Source organism: Pholis gunnellus (genome assembly GCF_910591455.1).
Source record: "Pholis gunnellus genome assembly, chromosome: 21".
In the NCBI taxonomy this organism is placed as follows: domain Eukaryota; kingdom Metazoa; phylum Chordata; class Actinopteri; order Perciformes; family Pholidae; genus Pholis; species Pholis gunnellus.
Genome location: NC_136548.1, coordinates 2,716,424 through 2,738,397, shown reverse-complemented (window position 1 = coordinate 2,738,397; position 21,974 = coordinate 2,716,424). Strand labels below are relative to the sequence as shown.

The window sequence follows — 21,974 nt, the reverse complement described above, 5'->3', positions numbered from 1 at the left end:
GACTAAATATGAAGTTTTAAGTGGAGCATTAGGTGTGTTCAAGCATATACAGTAGGGCTGTCAACGAGTATTCTCAATTCAAATATATATTTATTAGAATATTAAAAAGATATTAAAATACGGAAGTGAATATTGGATTATGACAAAAAGCAGCACTACCCTGGCTTCCTCGCGTGCACTGAATGCACTGAATACACTGCATTTAGTGCATGATGGAGTCACGAAGGTCGCTTTCATTGATTGAAAATGAGATGCAACGTAATGTATGAACAAGCGAGGAATAATTTAACAACAACAACCGTAATGATGTCAGCGAACTCGGCCTTGGAGAGAAAGGCACCGTGTCCTAACCCGAGGGTTGTGTTCCATCATGACGCTGAGGCTGGAGACGGACTCATTTAAAGATGGGGGGAGTAGTGCTTAATATCTTTAGGAATAAATAGAAACAGGGCGTCCGACAAAAGCCCAGCTCAAAACGGCGTGCTGTGCAGTGCTTGTCAGGACACGGTGTCATGGACAAAATGCGTAAAAATAGATAATAGTTAAAACGTTTTTAAGAAAGACTATTCAAACATCATTTTCTTATTCTTATATATAAAACGGAAGAGAGTTGTGTATATGTAAGGGCTATTTATGGCATGTTTTACAGTTTGTTTATTTTTTCATTTTGGTAAAAAAAAAAAGGAAAAGTTTAAAATCAATAACAGAAATTTGTGAAGGTGACTATTTGTGTAATGAGGACTGTCATCACTTTTCAAAATGGATTGATGTCATTGTATGTGTTGTGCTTTACCTGTGCAATGCACAGCTGTGTTAGTGGCTTCAGATCTTCACCAGGAGAACAATAACATCAGGATAATTACACTGCTGCTAGAGCACAATGGCAAGTCTGCTCAATCATTTAGCAATATGACAGGCTGAAAGTGCTCCCAGTTGTGTTTAAATGGACACACACACACACACACACACACACACACACACACACACACACACACACACACACACACACACACACACACACACACACACACACACACACACACACACACACACACACACACACACACTTCCCCAGAAGAGAAGGGAGAGCTGGTGATTGTTTTGGATATTTTCTCTAGCTTCATGGGGTCAACATGGACACAGAACGATAGCTGGAGGAGCACGAGGTTCATGTTCAGTTGCCTCAACCTTTTTACAAACACAGTGCATGTCCGTCAGTAAGAACTGTGGGTTTCTACTTACCAGGTAGCTTCTCCGGCAGGTTGATGTTGCTGTACTCTTCAGAGAAGTGCACCCTTTCATTAGCCGGGCACAGTAGACCTTTACTGGTGAGGACGGGTACTGCAGTGTTGGAGGACTCCTGGCTGGAGGAGGAATGCAGCTTGATGAAAACCAAGTAACTCACCACCACTGCCTCAGGCTTTAACTGGTGGTGGAGTCAGGGAGGGGGATAGGAAGGAAATGGGGGAGACGAGAGAGAGAGAGAAAGATATTTATGCCAAATATGATGACCAATACTTTTACAAAGCATTTTTGTAAAATGAGCATTAAATCATATTTGTGACCATAGATCCAGTTTGGTACCTTCCATCTGTTGTTCTGTATTGACGGGTAGATGTGCTGCTCCAGCAGCTCTTGAGGCTCCAGTTCATGAACTCCCAGTCTCCTCAGCAGCTCCCGAACCTGTTGACTTTCCAGAGGCTCCACACAGCTCAGCAGAGCGGGCTCAACTACATTTACATCCTGGTACAATGCAGACAGAGGGCCTAGGAAAAGACAATGAAAGAGAAATACTATCACTTCCCTGCCAGAGTGACAATTTGAACTTTCTAATGCCAATCTTTGTTACAGTGCAGTTGTACTGAATAGTATGGGATCGTATATAACCCAATTGACATTCATATATTTGGGTGAATATTTTAGTTGCAATGAGTTTCCAAGCCTTGTGATACGAAATATTGTTTCAGTTCATAACTTCTATCCCCTTTACAGGCACGAGTTAAGAGAAGCAGAAGGCTGTTTTACTATTTTGTTGAAAACATTTTTAGTACTGATGTCTAGTCCCATTTTGACCTGAATGTGGGAAATGTACAATTCATTCTGAATTTCATGCATTTTTGTATTTCTTCTTAGCAGATTCTTTGGAATAAATATTGTAAGGAGCTGAGGTCCGGGGTAATTGGCTCCACCCACTCCCTCAGGAGAGCATTGGGATCAGGTGTGGGGAAAGACACACCTGGAGCTCATCTCCTTGTCAGGGAGATGAAGAAATGTGAAGCAGACAAGCTGTTTGGAGGAGGAGTAGGGTCGTCCCTCCCTACGATCTCCAGGGGGGAGAGAATTAAGACCGGTAAGTCGGCTAGCGGCCCGCCTGAAATAGTTTAGTTTGTGTAGTTTTGTGATAGAGCTCTGGACTGAGCAATGTTTTCTGTTGCTTTGTGGTTCTTGAGGTTTGTTTAATTAAAGATCCTGAAAACCTGCAGAACTGACTCTGCTCATTGCTGCACTGCCACTATTATCTGTGTCCTCCATACCGTCCTGCAGTGTTCGGAGATCTCAGCAATTCATTTGATGAGAAAACATATGTCCCAAGATAGGCAAAGAAAAGCCTTCAAATGTAAAGTATTTACAAGTGTACTCACACCGTCCCCTTTACCTTAGGCAGACAGATGTCATGAAGAAAAAAGAAGTACTGGGAACCAGACAGCAGAATTACCATCATGTCATGAAGAAATATACATCTTGATCAATTCAGAAACATGAAATAATAATAATCATTATTTGGGAGGCAATTACTTGCCCTCGTCAGTTGGAGACGCTCAAACAAAGACTCAGTTTGCAATGAAAACACCAAGATTCAGTCAAAGATTCCAACTTCCATCGTCATTCTAATCGTAGTAGAGTATACATTGAAGTGAAATGACCTTTCTGAGCTTGAGCTTTCTTTTTTTTGGTCTTGGTTTCCTCCATTGGAAAGAACACTCCTTCCCCGTTTAGTGCCACGACACGCCCGTCAGCCAGGGGGATTATGGGTAGATCCCGGAGGGTTTGCAAGATGGAGTCCGCCTCTCCGTAGCCGTGCTCCAGAGCTCGGAAGTTGCAAACCAGCAGCTTGGCCAGCCGACGCAGGCCGTCATCTAGAAGACAGTGGGTTGGTGTCAAAAATGAAATTGAAATGACATAGAAATGAGTTACGTTTTCAGATTACACACGGCTTACATAGGCACGTGTACCCAACGAGCAATGAGTACACCAATACCAGCATGTTCATTTCAACCTTTATTTAAAGAATGACTGATGACGATCTATCTTACTTTCATAATTCATTTGAACAATAAGTAAAACCAAGAGGAGGTATCCCACCATGATGCTTTAATCAGACCCAGCTATACCAACTAGGTCACTAATGAAGCCAATTACAGCGGTGCATTATTAACAAATAGTTTAACGCGGCCATACTTTGTTTTCATATATATATATATATATATATATATATATATATATATATATAGGTGTCATAAGCTGTGTTTAATAAGGGATGGTTTACAGCAAAGGATTTAAATCTCCCCACATCCTAACACATCTGACGCAATCATAGATATATCGCAATGCAAAGTTTCTAGCGTTGATTGTCTCTTCTGTTATTGTGCTTACAATAAAACGTCTATTATTCTGTCAGCAGTAATGAATAATACATTGTGCTCGGCCATAATTTAAAGTGACATAGATTCCCCCTCTCCTCCTCCTTCCCAGCCACACACACCTGAAAGGATGCCTTCCACCAGCTCCTTGGCCATGGCTGTGGTCACCGTGGTAACGTCAGATCCCCGCAGGTATCTGACTCCGAGGTGGGCGAGCAGGGAGGCGGGTGGGGCAGGGCTGAAACCCGGGTGGAGATAGGACAGAGACAGATGCCTTTCCAGCTCGTCGCCGCCAATCACGTCGCGGATCACAGCGTCCTGACAGACGGCCACTTGGGAAGGCAGCTTGTACACGACCTTACCATCTGGTACAGGAAGCATGGAGAGGAACATTTACAGGGTTCCATTCAATGCTCTGTGTTGCTGGTACACCAAAGCTGAGCTCACTAGAAGGATTTTTGTTTTGTTTATTTTGTTTTCGTTTGTGATTTAAAAAAAACCTGCATGTGTGAGTAATACCTGAGCTGAGTGTAGGCAGGAACGCCTTGCCCTTGAGCATCTGAATAATCTGCCCGGCAACAGGCTTGAAGAAGTCCATCACCTCGTCAGGCAGGGGGACAAACGGCAGAAACCTGCAGAGGCCCTTCAGCCCCTTGAACTCTGGGTGATCCTGGAATAAGGAGAGAACAGGACACTGGTCTAAAGACAGCCAATAGCCAAGCACTAATCAGTGATATTAGTCTTATTACTGTCGTATGTTTTAGACAGAATACCGTGACTTCCTCATATTCCCCAAATTCTCAAATAGTGGCCAAAAATATCCAAGCAATCCTGATGTTTATTTATTTTTGGGTAATAGATATTAGATATTATCTAAACGTGTTTTTTTCTTTAAATTTTTTACTTTGATCGCTTATTCAGTCATGAATATTCAATGTTACAGAGAAAAGCTTAATATCTGAAACCAGGTTTCAGGGCCGTTAGTAGTTTCAGTGGTGTAAAGCGGCATAATCCCCTTTAACATTTGAATTTGTGTTGGGCTCCATCAATGATAACTTAATCACTTGAAAAAACAGCCACTGGAATTACATCCCAGCTAATTTCCACCCTTCACAATGTTTTCGACTTTTTATTCATACGTTGTACTTTCAGTAATACATTCCACTTCCTCGCTTTGTGCCAGTTGAAAGCTTTATAGCACCTGTATACTGCATTCTGTTTGTATTGGTAAATGATCCGGTTTCCAAGCAGGGATCACTAGAGTAACATTTCCTTTAATCTTTTAGTAACATGTTTCAGACGGCTCTGCTGATACAAAAGAGTCTTACAGTGAAGACATCCATGGCCTGGAGGAAGAGTTGTGCTATCTCAGATCGAAGCCACTGGTTCCATGAGCTGTCTCTGTCAACATCTTCACGAGAGGAAGGGATGTCGAAGTCACCTGAAGAAGAAGAAGAAGAAGAATATGCTTCATTACACCAACTGGGTCCATGTTGGGATAGTTCGATAATTCTAAACTCCATTCTCACCTTGGATGATGAAACGGAAGCCAAAACTGCGAAGGGGAAGGTAAGCAAACACAGGTTGTTTCTGTGGCTGGCAGACAATGTCGCTTTCTGTGATGTCGCCGTCGAGCTGGAATGCCAGGGCAAGCTCGGTGGACTCAACATCCCCTTTGATCTGAAGGAGAAACAGATCAATGTCAAATTAGATGCAACAGTTTACAACAAGCTGACTTTTTACAGAAATGGATATTGGTGCCTGTTAAATGTCTATTTCTTCTCTTTTGGAACCTGACTGCATGTAAGAGGTAGCTGCCTCTGGGAAATGGAGGAAGAAAGAGTCGTACGGATTATAGACACATTAAATCTGTTTGGTGGTGTTGATGAGCTGTGTCTGGATTCTTTGTCATATATTTCTGTTTGATGGGGGAACAAAAGGTCTGCCTAACAAATGAGTTCTCACGACATTTGGCAAGAAGCAGAGAGGGAAAGACTTCTACGGAGCAGAACGAGGAACAGTTATGAAGGGGAAGCTTTAGTGAATTTGATTTATTCCGCCGGAAGGATGGAACAGACGTCAACTTCTTGTTCTGAAATCCAGATATGATGCATTTGGCTGAAAATGAAGCAACAGAATGAGATTTGAATGTTACCTTCTTGGGGTGCACCGTAGTTTTGACCACGAGCCAGCGCTCGATGCCCTCTGTGTGCTCCACCTCTAACACATTGTGACTCAGGTCTTTGCGAGTCATGGTCACAAGACGCTTCTCACTCTGCAGGGAGACAGGCGGTGGTGGAGGTATGGAAAATTACATTGTATTATGATTACATGAATGAGGTATTTGTATGTTTGCATGAATACCAAATGTAGACGTGCAAGAGCTACCTGATTGTAGATGGAGATGGAGCGCAGGCGGTGCAGAAAGAGCAGCAGGGAGGGGTGCACGTCATGAAACAGGTTTCTGGTCTGATGGCTCTCCGAGCGCAGAGGAAGGCAGATCTTAGTGGTCCAGCTGTAAAGAGAACAAATGCAGTGAGGTAGTTAGAAAATCAGCAGTTTGAATTAAGTGTTTTTGAACCGAGTGGACCTGTAGCACTTTTCAGAGGGGAGGATGGAAAGAGGTGGTGGGCTGATTGGGGGGGGGGGGGTCGCTGGTTATTACAGCTGCCCAGTTGAAGGTGACTCTTGGTGTGACTGTCTGAATAAAGTTAGTATTCTGCATATTGGCAGTGTGCAGCTCAGCTAGTAATATACTATTATTATTATTTTAAAGCAGCACCAATCAATACCAAACAAGAAGGAGTGCGTTTTAGTATTTTTCAGCTCATTGTTTTGGTTTAATGGCCCACAGCCAGAGATGGGCAAAAATACATCAAAATGTATTTTGATACAAAATACCCCCAAATAAATGTATTACAACAAAATACAAAATCCTGGTGCCAGAAAATGTAACAAAATACATGTATTTTGAATTTAAAATATAGGAAATACTTTTTTCTGGATTTTCTGTTTTCTCACAATTTGGTATAGCAGAGCATTCAGGTTTGGGCTATAATGTACACAAAGCTCTGGTGAACCCCACAAAAAGGAAGAACAGTCACAGAATGTCAGTGTAACTAAGCAAAGCTATTACAAGACAACAACTTGATTGATTATGTATATATATATTTTTATTAATGGGACTTAACAGCCCATAAACTTTGGCGTTGCATCAACAAGAAAATATTCATCACATATGACATACAAGCTCCCAATCTCCCTCTTCCTATACAGATATATACTGTAATACAAAATACAATGTCGGCAATGCCTACCCTGTGAACATTGGTTCTTTAAAGAAAGCTGATCTTATACTCGAGGGACTTAAGTCATCCATGCACAAAGATTTCACAATTAGCATCATTTATGTTACACATTCACTGACTGTAAATGGACAGACATACAGGACTGCATCTGCTGCCACTAAAAACAAGGTATCATGGGAAGCACTTATTTGGTCAGATAAATCATGTTCTACCCCAGGAGGAGAAGTTACTCTTTCTTATTAGAGTGCTTGAAGTTCAGTGCTTTGATGAGCATTTCTATGATTCTAGATTTTTAAATAAAAACAGAGTCTCTGTTGCTATCGGGTGCATGACAACGGACGCGCCTACGTCAGTAAATGTCATGGAAACGTCAACACCACGGCGCGGAGCGGAGCCTTGAGCCTTGACTCGACGGCGGAGCGGAGCCTTGACGGCGGAGCGGAGCCCTGAGCCTTGACGGCGAAGCCTTGTGCCTTGACGCTGGAGCCTTGCCTTCATGGCGTGTAGACGGCGAAGCCAGATCCTTGACGGCGGAGCCTTGAGCCCCGACGCCGGAGCCTTGCCTTCATGGCTCCGCCGAGCCTGTCGCTCGGCGGAGCAGCTCCACCGATCCGACAGGTTCCGCCGAGTCAGGCTCGGCGGAGCGGCACCGCCGATCCGACAGTATCCGCCGAACGTCCGACAGGCTCCGCCGATCCGACAGGTTCCGCCGAGCGTTAGCCTCGGCGGAGCAGCACCGCCGATCCGACAGTCTCCTGAAACTGTCGGCTCGGTGGAGCTTGTCGGCATTGGCGGAGCCTGTCGGCATCGGAGGAGACTGTCGGCATCGGCGGAGTTTGTCGGATTCGGCGGAGTTTGTTGGCATTGGCGGAGGTTGTCTGCTCGGTGCAGCCTGTGCTGGCGGAGCTTGTGGCTCGGCGGAGCTTGGCGGCTTTTCGCGTGCCTGTCGGCCCTAGACGGCGGAGCGGAGCCCGTCGAGTCTGTCTGCACTTGAAGGCGGGCCGAAGCGGGGCAGGGCGAGGCGGAGCAGGACGGGGCGGGGCGGAGCTTGTCGGCAGTTGACGGCAGGAGCGGAGCGGAGCCTGGCAGTTGACGGCGGAGCGGGGCGGAGCGGAGCCTGTCGGCAGTTGACGGCGGAGCGGGGCGGCGCGGGGCGGCGCGGAGCGGAGCGGGACAGAGCCTGTCGGCAGTTGACGGCGCGGAGCGGAGCGGGACAGAGCCTGTCGGCAGTTGACGGCGGAGCGGAGCCTGTCGGCAGTTGACGGCGGAGCGGAGCGGGGCGGCGCGGCGCGGGGCGGAGCGGGGCGGAGCCTGTCGGCAGTTGACGGCGGGGCGGAGCGGAGCCGAGCGGAGCCGAGCCTGTCGGCAGTTGACGGCGGAGCGGAGCCTTGACTTGACGGCGAATGGTTTACACATTTGCTGTGCTTAAATTAACACATGAGTGCCTCAGTAAATGTCATGGAAACGACACCACCACGACGCTATAAAAGGTCAGCGGACCTCAAATTGTCACTTTGCATCTGAACTTGGAGACTCGGCGGAGCGGAGCTTGTCGGCTCGGCATTTCACAGCATAATTTACAATAATGTAAACATTTCAACATTAAAATAGATGAGCATACTTTACTATACACGTGTAAACTATTTTAAAACACATGTAAAGTGTAGAATGCTCATCTATAATGCTGAATGTACAATGCTGAATACTTGTTCATTTTCTAACATATTGTTACATGTTATGTTGAACTGTATTACATTGTGAATACAATTCCTTTTAACTTTTAAGTTGTTATTGTTGGTTTTATTATGGTCCATCCACCTGTATTTTCAGTCATTCTTTTTACATCAGTTAGAATTAGAACAAAGGTTTAAAAATAACTTAATTACAACCTGCTAACATAACTAACTACACTATTACATTGCAGAGCTATTCACATAACTGTTTTAAAACAACCGACTCCAGATTTGATACATTATAAAGGAAAATGTTGTTTACTGGCGGTGCATTGTAAATGTTATTTAATCTTGATCATTTTAAATGAACCAAACTAAATCCTGAAGAAAACACAAACTGACCCCTTCACCCATATATTACATACATATACATACGTACATATACATATACGTACATATACATACGTACATATACTTCATTTATTAGAAGATTATAATAAATTAACATATCTATACATATCCACCCCAATAACAATTGACCAATGTGTTCAGGCTAAAACAATTACAACCCTAAATTAATCTCTGAATATCACTTTAAAATTTTAAAGGTGCACTTGAGAGCAACTCATATTTGTGGGATGATAATTTTCAAACATTTTTAAATATAGGAATCAAACATGCATTATAATATTTCCATGGATTCAGTGATTCAACTCTGATCTGACCTGCAAAGCATATTTTGGATGCTGTAAAATACATGTGATGTGCTTTGTATTCATATTTGCGTTGATGTAAACTAATATCTGGGGAAATGTATATATGGGGAAGAATGTGACCCATACAGGATGTAGTCACATTGTTGTTCACTTATTTATTTCATTTTGACTTGGGAGAGAGTTCTTCGAGATCGCCAAGATCCGTTATCACATCATGATGACTTCCTGTACGAGTGCTATCGATTCTGCCGACACGGAATCATTTATTTACAAGACCTTCTCGAGCCATACATTGAACACCACACGCCGCATATGAAGGCAAATCACTGTCAAAATCCGAGAGTGCGAATGAGATCCATGCGCGCGCGAAAATCAAACAGCCGCGAGCGGCTTTGACGAGCACTTTTATATCACTCCGCGAGCAAAAGTCCGTCTCGCGCGAGCAAAAGTCGCTCGCGAAGTTTAAACCTGCTCGCGAAGTTTAAACCTGCTCGCTCGCGAAACTTTAATCTGCTTGCTCGTGAGTCTTTTTCCTGCTCGCTCGCGATTAGTTTTTCTTTTTGACAGTAAGTGGGCGGACCCAGTCTCACTTGTATCTCTACATATAATTGGTTAAAATCCTCGTCTTTGGATAAACCGGATATCACTCTGACGCAGATGCTAGGTCTGATAGAGGTCGTTTTCAATTCAATTTAATAGCGTTATTAAATACAAAATGTGTTAACGTCAAGTTGCTCAGATTGGTTTAAATTCACTCCATCATTCTATTACAGACTGTGTGTTTGATAGTCAAACCTCTTGTGACAAACAGCTCAAAGACACTTTTTGATCTTAATTGATTAAAACATGATGATCATATTTAATCATACTGTTATGTTTACAGAAGTTAAGAGATATAATATGAGCAACAATTTGGACCCGCTCAAGGATCTGGAGCCGAGATTAGGGACCACTATTTGTATATTAACTGTTTACCCAACTTAAATCACTAACAAGTAATTAGTGGATGAAAAAGTATTCAGATCCTCACTGCAGTAAACGTACTAATAACATACTCATGAAACAATAATCCACTATGATTAAAATACCTGCAATCGAAACCTTAGTCAAGTATGTTATTATCAGCAAAATGTACTTTATGTGCAGAAAGTAAAAGTATCCGTGCAGTAAAATGTACATTATTTGCCCCTGACCTGTAGTGCAATCTGAAAATCTGAAAAGTCAGAGTGATATCCGGTTTATCCAAAGACGAGGTTTGTAACCAATTATATGTAGAGATACAAGGGAGACTGGGTCCGCCCACTTACTGTCAAAAAGAAAAACTACTCGCGAGCGAGCAGGAAAAAGACACATCATATGTTCTACAATAAGAACATTTCATATCATTATGCCTTCAACACCGTTGAACTTGAAGATCTGAAGACTGAACTCGTGAACTGTTTTTTGATTCGGGAGAAAGTATTTTGAGTATTTTGAATACAAAATTACTCCACTCTAAAGTATTTTGTTACAAATTACGTTAGATTTTTAATCGGCCCTATCAAATACAAATTACAAAATACTCAAAAGTAATTGAAATACGTATTTCAATGACAAGTAATAGAAATACTGCCCATCTCTGCCCACAGCTCAACACCGTTTGGATTCACTCTCACTCTCAACAACCAGTTTACAGCCAGAAAGCTTCAAACCCACTGTACTCTACCTGCACAGCACCAAGTGACCTGAGACAGAGTTAGCGACTAGCTTGTGAACATAGCGGAGCATTTAGCAGCTAAACAGATCAGAACTTGGTGGCGAGTCGAGACCAAAACAGACCTAAAACTTACAGTCACTACAGAAACATGACAAATAATGAATGCTGCTTCATGTCTGCTAATTAGGCAACTCCTTACCGAATTACACATCAGCTTTATAAGGTGATGTCACTCTTGTTTATGACAAATGTATTTAATTCTGTATTCCATCAGACACTGGAAAGATAAACGCTCCAATAGAATGCATTCATTTTGCTGTGATGGAAGAGATACGCTTTCAAACGTTTATGTAATATAACATCTGCTAAATATTTCTAACACATCTTTTCTGTTGTGCATGCTGGTTCACTGTCACAGCTTACTGGGACACGTGAAGAGACTGAATCACCCAGACGTCGCTCTATCAACAATCACTTCTGGGAAGACAACTGGACAAAGTTTTTTGTGGAGGTATGTGAAATTGTCTAACTTGTCCATTTCTGTTGATGATGTCATTTCCAGCATAGCTGTAACATTTAAAGATAATCAGTTAAACAAGGAGCTTACTTCATGTACTGCGTTGCTCTGCTGGCGTCTTTGATAAACCACATCGACCCAACATCAACATCTACACCGCTGGTCTGACTAACTGCTAGTTTTTGGTAAACTCCAGCTGTCATTGTCTTTAGTCTGTTAGTACACCAACCTAACGTTAGTGAACATGTTGTCAATGAGCTATGAAAGCGTCACACATGCACTTTAGACGAGTCCCTTCAGCTGAGAGTGTCTGCTGTTCCTCATCACCACTTGCACAGTGACGTTTTATTGGATGTGTGAGCGCATGTTGTTGTTTTTACCCAGAAGTGATTTTAACAAACATTGTGATTCGGTCCATACAACAGAGTCATCAATCATTTATTAGAAACACAAGCTTGTCCTACTATGACCAATCAAAATGTCTAATACTACTGTTTCTTTATCACCCAACCTGTGCTGATGTATTTCCTTCAGCTGTGTGTCCAGAGGCCTCTCATCTTGGTTCCAGTGGGGGAGGATGTATCCCATGGGGCCGCAGGTCTTGTCGAAACGCAAGTGGAAGCCATTGGAGTGGATCTCAGGACAGTCTGTCACTTTAAACACAGATTTGAAGCCGATGCCCTTTTGACCTATGATGAGTAGAGCAATCAGGATGATCAATTGGAAAATGTGCCTTTTTCATGGTATGGACCAGGATTGTTAGAGGGTTTTGGCTGACTCGGATATTGAACCGTATTCAGCCAGAGAGAGGTATGAGCGGTGTGGAACCTCCAGAACCTGAGCGGCAGAGAGCAAATACCTACTGCACTCATGAGTCCAGCTTTATATGGACTCATGAGTCCGATATAAAAGTTGAATATCTTTGTCCAGTCCTCATAAAAGGTGGCATATTTTCCTTTTATAATAATATATTCTATTGAAATTAGGGGTGCAACGGATCGCAAACCTCACGGTTCGGTTCGGATCAGCAAAGAAAAGGGGAGGAGTCAAATATAACTTTGCTTTCCATTCATTAATTAAAGAACTTCAAGAACACTTAAAGAAAAGAACTTTGGGCTATAGTCTTACATGAAGACACAAATATTGAAGATGTCTAATTTGAAACAAAATGAAATAAATAAATAAAAATAAAACATTCAAGAATACTCAATTCTGTTAAGTTTAAGTGCAACATGAGGTATGTTGATACGGGATATGGGATGTTGCTAGTTGGCCTGTCTAGCTTCACTCTACTGCTTGGGTCTATGTTCACTTGCTGTCAGGTCAAAAGATGAGAATATCTCCATTGTCTGGGGAGAGGGTGGACCTTTGTGTGGTGACGGGGATGTTGCTGTTGGGCCTGTCTAGCTCCACTCTGCTGCTTCTGTGTGGCTCTCACAGAGGGCTACCTGGTTGATCCTGCCAGTAGCAGATGCTTGTCTCAAAGATTAATCCATGCAAGTCTAAGTACACACGGCCGATACAGTGAAACTGCGAATGGCTCATTAAATCAGTTTCAGCTCCTGCGTGATGAAGTGAGCGGTCAGTCTTTTCCTCTTCATAGAGGAACGATCTTCCCACTGAAGTGGGTGCGTGAGAGGATTTGGTAGCGTTGCTCAATCACTTTAACCAGATTTTTAAATCCTTTGTTTTCCACAACGAAGTGTCCCCGTCGCTGACAGACCGGGCTGGAGAAAACAAAGGCGCTATCCGTTTGGTTGCGCAATAGCTGACGCCCTTCCTTTGTGATTTAAATGGCTCCTTCACTTTCCCGAGAAATCGTATTCGGTGGCAGACAGAATTGCACCGTGAAAGCGAGGTTTATATGGAGCTAATCTAAATCAGATTAGGGCTCTCAAATACAGTTTTTCACAATCCTTTTTTCAAAACCTTTATGAAACACAACCTGGACCCACTAAAACCCTGCTAGCTGGTGCATCTTTAAGCTAAGTTGAGGACAAGATGCACGTGTCATGGGGAGAGGACGAGCTGCCATACAGAGATCTCATTGCAGCAGATTGGAAGGAGAGTGTAACAAAGTAAGTAGTTAAGAATAGTAACATGATTTGAACTGTTTTGAATACTCATAGTTAACGAAACGTTATTGTCAGCTCACTCACTGTAAATGTCAGCTGCTGACTGGTTAGCTAGAGTTAGCTGTAACGTTATCATGAACATCAAACAGTCTGACGTTACCATTGCAACGTTAGCTAGGTATTTTTCTTTTAATTCTCATCCCAAATTTGTCCCACGTTCCTATTGTTTTCGGGACGTCCTTCAGCCTTGACTTAGATTTTCTAATCTCCTAGAAGGCATCATGTACACACTTACCTATGTATCCATATTTGTGTTTGCCCTTGGTGCTGCAACCCACATCACAGATGGCCCTGATGTTCTTCTCCTGGAAGCCCGTCTCATTGTTGAGAACAGTGATGCTGTCTCTCTCCACCACAAAGGCCAGTGCTGGAACGACACCAACCTCTGATGGGTAAGTGTTGTCATCAGCGTTCTGAAAAAAGGAAACAAAAAGAGGTTAAAAGGTCAGAATTAGACATATTTCAAAATAAACTATAAGACATGAAACTCCTGGGAGCCATCTTCAGAGTAAATACAAATCTCAAGTGTCTTTTTACTTTTACAGAATTTGAATTTGTTTTTTCTCCCCGTTAAAGGTTTTCATGTACCGATGTGAGGGTCCTGGGACAGAGGATGTTGGATGTGTACAGATTATAAAGCCCTCTGAGGCAAATTTGTGATTTTGGGCAATACAAAATAAATTGAATTTAAATTGAATTGAATCACACCTGATCATAATATAAACGATGAAAACATTCCTAAAACTTGATTCTTTAACCAGTAGTAAGTAAAACATATTTTTAGGCCCAGAGCCCACACAAAATGGCTACAGAGCCATTTAATACACTTCCGCAGGTTCTTTCATGTTTTCTCCACAGAAAAGACATCATTTGACACAAGAACCACAACTTTTCCGAGCCCTTTAACAACAGCAAAACTGTATCTCTCATTCAAGTCGTACCGTATATTCCAAGTCTCATTTATCCAGTCGTACTTTCCAAACACATGCATCTTTCCTAAAACCAGACTATTTCAAACACCTCTGTTTTAAACAGTCTCACGTTTGCATCAATACGAGTAGGACGACTGCCTGTTTTAGTGAAGATGCATGTATTTGGGAAGAAGTGACCGGCCCCATTTACTCAAGTTCATCAAGACCTTTCTATATTTTTTTTATTCTTTGTTGGATGCATTTGCAGTTCAAAGTGGGTGAGTAACAAACTTTTAAGAACAAAACTTAAAGTGTAATTCCCTCTGAGGCAAATTTGTGATTTATCCAACCTAAGCCTTTAGGATCATTAGGTACAGTAAAGTACAAACTTGGGGTTAGTGTCTTGCTTAAGGACACTTGCATGCAGACAGTAAGAGCCGATGTTTGAACCACTAACCTTTTGGGTAATGGACAACACTCTCTACCCACTGAGCCACAGCCACCAATGGTCATAGAGGCATAAAGATTTAGAGTCATCTTTATGGGTGTAAATATTAGAGGATTCACCTGAATGAGTTCCAGGACAAAGTGTGTGTCTTTGCTGTAGAGTTCCGTAGAGAGGCGGTCTAAGCTGCGGCCCAGCCTGTCCTGATGGACCTGCATCAACTTCTGGCCTTCAGCGGTCAATTCCACACCAATACCAAACTCGCTCTTCCTGTCAGGAAACAAAAAAGGGACAGAAGAAGAAAGTATAGATCAACAACTCTTTGAAGGTGCCATATTTAGCAAAACTAAATCATAAAACTTCAGTGGCCATTGCGTAGGTCATAGGTCAATGGTGGTATGACAACAAACCTGATGTCCTCAATTATGGCTCTTTGGAGATCTGATGTGGATTGGCAGCTGGCAGAATCAGACATTTCTGACAGCTCCTCGTCCTGGCCTCCTTCAGCTTCACTGCTGACATCTGATGTATCTCCGTTAGGCAGTGCAGACAACTCATACAGCTCCTCTTCATCCTCTACCTCCTCAACTATTATGTCTTGCTCACCATTAACTAGAAGAAAACATTTAGTAATTAAAAGATAGATCGAAAGCAAAACTGGTACGGTCCTTATTCATTCTAAAATCTAAATTCACCTTGTTGTAGACTCTGGTTGAGATGGGAGGAGGCAAAGCTGTTGTCCATCATGTTATTCTCAAGATACTCCTCTTCACTCATATTCAGAGCTGACAGACTGCTGCTCTCAGAATCTATCAAATCAGACTGAAGTCCAAAAACACATTTTTAGAAGCCAATAACATTAAAATATCCGTTTCTTTGTTTTATTTTTCATTAAACATACAGTGTACACAGATGAAACTATTAAATCCCTCATTACTGACTAAGGACAGGAATGCATAGTGCTTCCTCACTTAGGCTTTGTCTCCAATCTGAATCCAATACAGAATCTGAATCTGATTTCAGTATTAAATCTTCCTATTAAAACTGAATCCATTTGGGTTTAGTGTTGCAACTTTCGAAGAAACCATCCATCCATTATCTTCTGCTTATCCACGGCCTGGTCTTGGGGGCAGCAGGCTTAGCAAGCTATTCCAGACGTCCATCTCCCCAGCAACATTTTCCAGCTCTTCCTGGGTCCCCCATATACAACATCTCTCCAGCATGTTCTGAGTCTACCCCGGGGCCTCTTACCAGTTGGATGTGCACTGAGAGCCTCCAAAGACAGGGGTCCAGGAGGCCTCCTGATCAGATGCCCGTAGCCCTAGCTCTACTCCATGCTCCCTCCACCCAACAAATGAAGGTCATCTTGTCCGCTTGTATCCACAATCTCATTCTTTCGGTCACAACCCTAAGCTCATGACCATAGGTGAGGGGCAGAACGAAGATGGTCTGGTAAGTCAGCTTGGCCTTACAACAGTCCGGTACAACCTGTATCCCTGCTGGTGCTGCACCAAACCGGCTGTCCTGCTCACGCTACATTTTACCCTCACTCGTGAACCAGACCCCGAGATTCTTGAGCTCCCTTACTTTGGGCAGTGACAGAGATCTATGGCCTCACTTGGAGGTCCTGACTCTCATCCCGACCGGTTCACACTCAGCTGCAAGCCACACCAGTGCGTGCTGAAGGTCACGTTCTGAAGGAGCTAACTAAACTACATCATTTGAAAAGAGCAGAGACACAATTCTGAGGTCCCCAAACCAGACAGCTGAGTATACGGACCCAGCTCTCACTTTGGTTATCTTTGGACGGGATGGCTCATAGCTACAACCCGGTACCCCACATTCCTGCAGTAACACAGGTCATAAGCCTTCTCTAAGTCTATGTAGAATGGGTGGGCAAACTCCCATCACCCCTCCAACAGCACTGCAAGAGCAAAGAGCCTGTTCCACTATTCCACAACCAGCACAGAATCCTCCTGGATCGGAGCCTCCTTTCCGGCACCTTAGAATAAACTTGCTCTGGCAGTCTGAGCTGTGTGATATTCCAATAATTGGAGTACACACTCTGGCCCTTCTTTTAAAAATGTGAACCACCACCCCGGTCTGCCACTCCACAGGCATTGTCCCCGACCTCCATGCGACACTGAAGAGGCATCTCAGGGCAAATCTCATATGCCCCAGGCACCTTGCCGCCAAGGAGCTTTTTGACAACCTCAGCAAACTCTGCCAGGCATTTTGAACACAAATTCAAGTTCTAAATAACAGCTCTTAAGATTCGGCTGAAATATGTTTGCGGTGGCGGCCTTATTAATGTTCACAACCTTCAGCTCATTTGTTTCACTAAAGAGGCAGAGGATATGAAATGTTGATTGAGTATCTGGCACATGGAAATGACAGGAGCCCATTGACTTTGGCACACGTGATTTTTCTCAAGTAACTTTCTCCAAATACTCTTAGGTCCTGATTCAGAACTATTCATCCGATAAGCTTAAATTATTAGTGTGATATGAATGAAAGTTGTACTGGAAGAATGCCAAGATTGTTTTAACGCATCACTCTGTGTTGTGGGAACCCCAAAACATTCCACTCGTTGTTGTACTGTGGTGTCTTTGGCTGACTATAGACACCAGCTAAAGGGAGCACACAAGCCAGTAGGGCTGCCTCCGATTAGTCCATAAGTCCACTAAATGCTCATTTTGGTCTTAGTCCACTAACATTTCTTTAGTGGATAACCCTACAAACCAGACTTCAGCCGAGCTTCGTTTTGGCAAATCGTTAATCTACTCATGGAGTCAACGTTAATTGGAGACTTATTGTGACTCATTCAAACCAATGTAAGTACTGTTTTTCATTTTTTTTTCCTGACTTGTATTCTGACCTTGGCCTGCTCTACAGGTGCTGTGTACGTGGTGCAATTTTGTCTCTGTGGTGGTTTCAGCTTTTTCTGGTAGTCTTTGACCCACTCCGTGATGCCCAGGAGGATCCCCAGCCGATGCAGACAGTTCATGTGCCTCGGGTCTGCCTGGGCCACAGTGATCAGGACCTGTTTAGTCTTGGCCTGGCCCAAGACACGAGAGAAAGGCTCCAGAAACACCTGGAAGTTTCAGGAATCATGTCAAAGATCAGGATTACCAAAAGTATGTTGTCATCATTGCAATAGCGACAATTATGTTGTGAAAAGGAGTTAGCTTTAATGCTGTGTCTAATGTAAAGAGGAGAGTTTTAACACAAACTGCAGTAAGTAAAAAACGGTTGACATGACAACCGTAAGACTCAGCAATTTAGGCGATTTAGGCGAGCAGGTTAAATTGACAGGCTAAAGCTGCCCACTCGTTTTGTGTTAGTTTGTTAAAAGCTGTCAGTCTCTACGTATATAGAAACATTTTGGCTGGAGGGCTGGCTCGCTGCAGCAAATCATCAGTTTCCCCCCTCGCTTCATAACGGCTCCCTCTTGGTCTGGCATGAGAAGAGTATTGTCTAATTTACAGATCTGTACACTGAAGAAGTTTTTGCCTCATTTGATCAGCTAGGATCTAAATTTGATATGCAGAGAGCACTATATACAATATATATATATTCTGAATTGCTTTTGGATTCCTCCTTTTAACTTCGGATTAGAGATACACTACAGATTTTGAAGCTGAAGATAAGATTTGCTCTCCGAGGACCTAAGGATAATCTAAGCAGTGAATGGCAACCTTTCATAACATATAGACTTGAGCAGCTGTGAATTTGTTGTATTGTTCATTTGCTATAAAATGTATTTATCCCAAACCACACACACCTTGTCTATAATGTTTCTTAAATGAGAAAAATAATAAACAAAGTGAAGTAAGAAGAAAAAAGCTGTGCTCCATCGGTTTGCTGAAGAATATTTCCTAATTATACATATATACAAAGAAAAAAACTATTTCTTGTTGAGCCTTCTTGAAGGAGCCAGGGGATTAACTTAACATGGTAAATGGTCAAACAGAAGCTATGTGATTAGATCCTGAACTCTCCAGTGTAGTGACTGACCTGCTTCAGAAGCGCCTGGCAGGTTCTCGTGGGGATTCGTGTCAAACATGCCAAGAGGAATTTGGCCACTCTGCTGTAACATGACACATCCTCTTCAGCCCGGGACAAATCTAAGCAACACAAATATTATATCAGTAATGATGACACACACATGCTGCACTCAAAATACAACGCATTATTCCAGCTTTAAACAAAGGTGAACTTAAATCAGTCCTGATGCGTCACTACCTTCTTTAGCCACAGCTGCTGCCAGGGAGCTCTGCATGTGATTGGCCAGGAGGGCGGTGGGAGCATTCACGATCCCATCAGCTACTACCATGGACAGGAGGTGGCCGGCTGTGCCGACGTGGTCGAGGGTCATAGTGGCACTGGAGAAATGCTTGTCTCCTGTGTGTGTGGTGATCCTGAGGAGCAAACCTGGTGTCACCTCCAACGCTGCCAGGCCTGTATTTGCTGTTTAGTAAATAAAAAACAACCATATTTCCCCACAAAAACGTTAAACATTTACTACATTTTTCTTCCATCAAATGGGCATGCTTGAGGAACACAGAGCAGAATTCAAATTTCACAGCACAGGAAGAGGTGGAGTACATGTATCTAGAAATGATCCAGCCACATCCTACCTGCATTTCTTTCGATGAAATCTCTGAGGGAGCCATGAAGTGGTTTGAAGATCAGCTCCCATTGACTCCACTCGCTTAGATCCTCCAGCAGAGGGCAGGAGAGCAAGCTGGCCAGGGCCTGGGCCTTGGACATCTCCCCTAGGCGCCCCACTGCCTCACCCCCACCTTCTGCACTGTTCACAGGGGGGATGTGGGAGACAGGAGGACATAGATATTAGATATTATATGTTGGGGAGGCTGATAAATCGATAAATCGCCTGGTCCAGGAAACTTCAAATACAAATTTTCACAAATTTTCTTTTAAGCCGCCGGCATGAGACCCACTTTGGCATTTCACTTCTCTTGCTCTTTGCTATCTCTCTCTCTAGCTCTCTACCTATCACAGACACTTAACAGAAGAGGGCGAGTGTGTGACGTATGAGGTGTGTGCTTTTGTATCTGGAGCAGGGAACAGGGACAGAGCCTAGAGAGAGCCAAAGGAGGGAAGCACCAAACCCAGATTACGTGTCGAGTTTGGAAACAGGAATAGAAGACATCAGACCCACGTTCTGTGGTACATGTATATACTAGGAATTACTGTGAGGGACTAAGAACTCACTTCAAAATAAAAGCCACCTTCCAGTGTACGAGATAGGAGATGTCACATTCATTCAGACAATAAATAAATACAAATTCATAAGTAGCCCACCAGGCCCTGACTCGTCTTCAGTCTGACTTTGATGCTTTCCAATTAACACTCCTTAATCACAGACTAGTTATAAATGCAGAACCACCTCCACCAGTGACTTTCCTGCCATTAAAACTCTAAATGGCACTCATATTACTCTTGCTGAGTCATTAGAATTTGGCTGGACAGCAGACAGTCAAGATTCATATTCAACGTTTGACTCATCATGTAAAAATCAAACGAGGCTTCTAGTATAGAATTAAAGGATGTCCATCAACCTTCATGTCTGTCCTTGACCATGAAGATATTCTGTATCATCATGCTGCTTTTAAACCCCGTGCATCAGAGTGCATCAGGTACTATATACGATTTTATCGCGGATCGCAATAAAAAATAGTTTTGGGACGTGATCGCTACGTTTTGATAAAGTCCCGACCTCAGCTGTGCTGTTAACACAGCAAAATAAGATTGGGAAATTGATTGAGAGGGATTATTTTGTATGAACCTCTATATTGTTGTTTTTAGGAAAATGCTGCATCGTATAAAATACAGGAATTATCATGTAAGAAGAAACTGAATCCCAGTATTTCTTATATACTTGTAATGACTTTTAAGATGGTTTGTTTTCCACAAAAAAGGATTTTCACTCCTAAAAGATATATATCACATACAATAAGAATACTAGTTCCTTAATAAAAATGGAAGGTGTAGTGATTGCTGTTTGTCTTAGAGCGACATATTTTGATGATCATCAGGATAATATCGTTAATCACACATATTTAGACCAGGATAATCGCCCATGCGTATTCTCTGTACCTCCCTATTTTGTCCGTCTGATAAAAAACTGCTAACCTCAATTTGCTGTGTTTGGCAAACAGGGCTGACTCGTAGTAGACCTGGCTCAGTCCTCCTCCGGCCAGCCCTCTCTGACGCTGGACCAGGCCTGCCAGCATTTGCAGAGTGCCGTAGCCCAGGTCCCGACTGTCCCGGACCCTGTAGTGGGCTCTCAGTGCTGTTTCAATGTGGAAGAGCTGGGAAAAGGAAGGTGAATGTTTAATGTTCCTGTCACCTGCTAGAACGTTTATTCGACAGGGAAACAGAGAAAGGGAAGAGCTTTGTTGTAGTACTTAAAAGGTATATGTTTTAACAGCTGCGTGTGTGCCTTTAAATGACTCACTTCATCTGTATCAGTGGATGTTATGTCCCCACACTGTGTGATGAACTCAAACACATCTTGTCTGGTGGGTCTGAAACCACTGCCTGCAAGTTCCATGCTGCCGCTGCCCAGAAGCAAAGTAGTGCCCAGTGTGTCCTGCAGCAGCTGCACACAACCACAGACAGGATGAATTAGTATCATATCCCTGAGGACAAAATCAGGAGATCTAACAGTCTGACAGTTAACAAAATAAAAGGCTTTTCAGATGAAAAAACTTGTACCTGAACGTGTTTAACCAGGAACTCCAGAAAGTTGCCCTGCTCTAAAGAGAGGAAATCTTTGACCTGGAAGTGTTTGGTCAACTTTCTCTCCAAAGACGCCATGTGGGCCAAAGTGATGGCTGTGTTCTGAGAGGACAGGCCGTCTTTAAGGTACTGCTTCACTTTGGCTGAGAGACACAAAGAAATCA

General features: G+C 43.1%; 1 protein-coding gene across 2 annotated transcripts in view; it reads right to left on the bottom strand.

The window, feature by feature from the left end:
- Nucleotides 1-21,974, bottom strand: part of LOC306712820 (uncharacterized protein) — a 50,609-nt gene that overhangs the window by 20,682 nt on the left and 7,953 nt on the right. For both annotated transcript variants that reach the window (XM_079182241.1, XM_079182242.1), the window contains exons 10-30: nt 21,787-21,953; nt 21,527-21,670; nt 21,202-21,380; nt 19,683-19,855; nt 19,288-19,512; nt 19,060-19,169; nt 17,921-18,136; nt 15,738-15,864; nt 15,453-15,654; nt 15,165-15,312; nt 13,922-14,099; nt 12,063-12,240; nt 6,030-6,156; nt 5,797-5,916; nt 5,171-5,321; nt 4,970-5,082; nt 4,161-4,311; nt 3,764-4,006; nt 2,925-3,137; nt 1,585-1,766; nt 1,243-1,426 (exon numbers count right to left, since the gene is read on the bottom strand). In XM_079182241.1, coding sequence (XP_079038367.1) covers nt 1,243-1,426; nt 1,585-1,766; nt 2,925-3,137; nt 3,764-4,006; nt 4,161-4,311; nt 4,970-5,082; nt 5,171-5,321; nt 5,797-5,916; nt 6,030-6,156; nt 12,063-12,240; nt 13,922-14,099; nt 15,165-15,312; nt 15,453-15,654; nt 15,738-15,864; nt 17,921-18,136; nt 19,060-19,169; nt 19,288-19,512; nt 19,683-19,855; nt 21,202-21,380; nt 21,527-21,670; nt 21,787-21,953 — 3,531 coding nt within the window. The remainder of the gene's footprint in view (nt 1-1,242; nt 1,427-1,584; nt 1,767-2,924; nt 3,138-3,763; nt 4,007-4,160; nt 4,312-4,969; nt 5,083-5,170; nt 5,322-5,796; nt 5,917-6,029; nt 6,157-12,062; nt 12,241-13,921; nt 14,100-15,164; nt 15,313-15,452; nt 15,655-15,737; nt 15,865-17,920; nt 18,137-19,059; nt 19,170-19,287; nt 19,513-19,682; nt 19,856-21,201; nt 21,381-21,526; nt 21,671-21,786; nt 21,954-21,974) is intronic.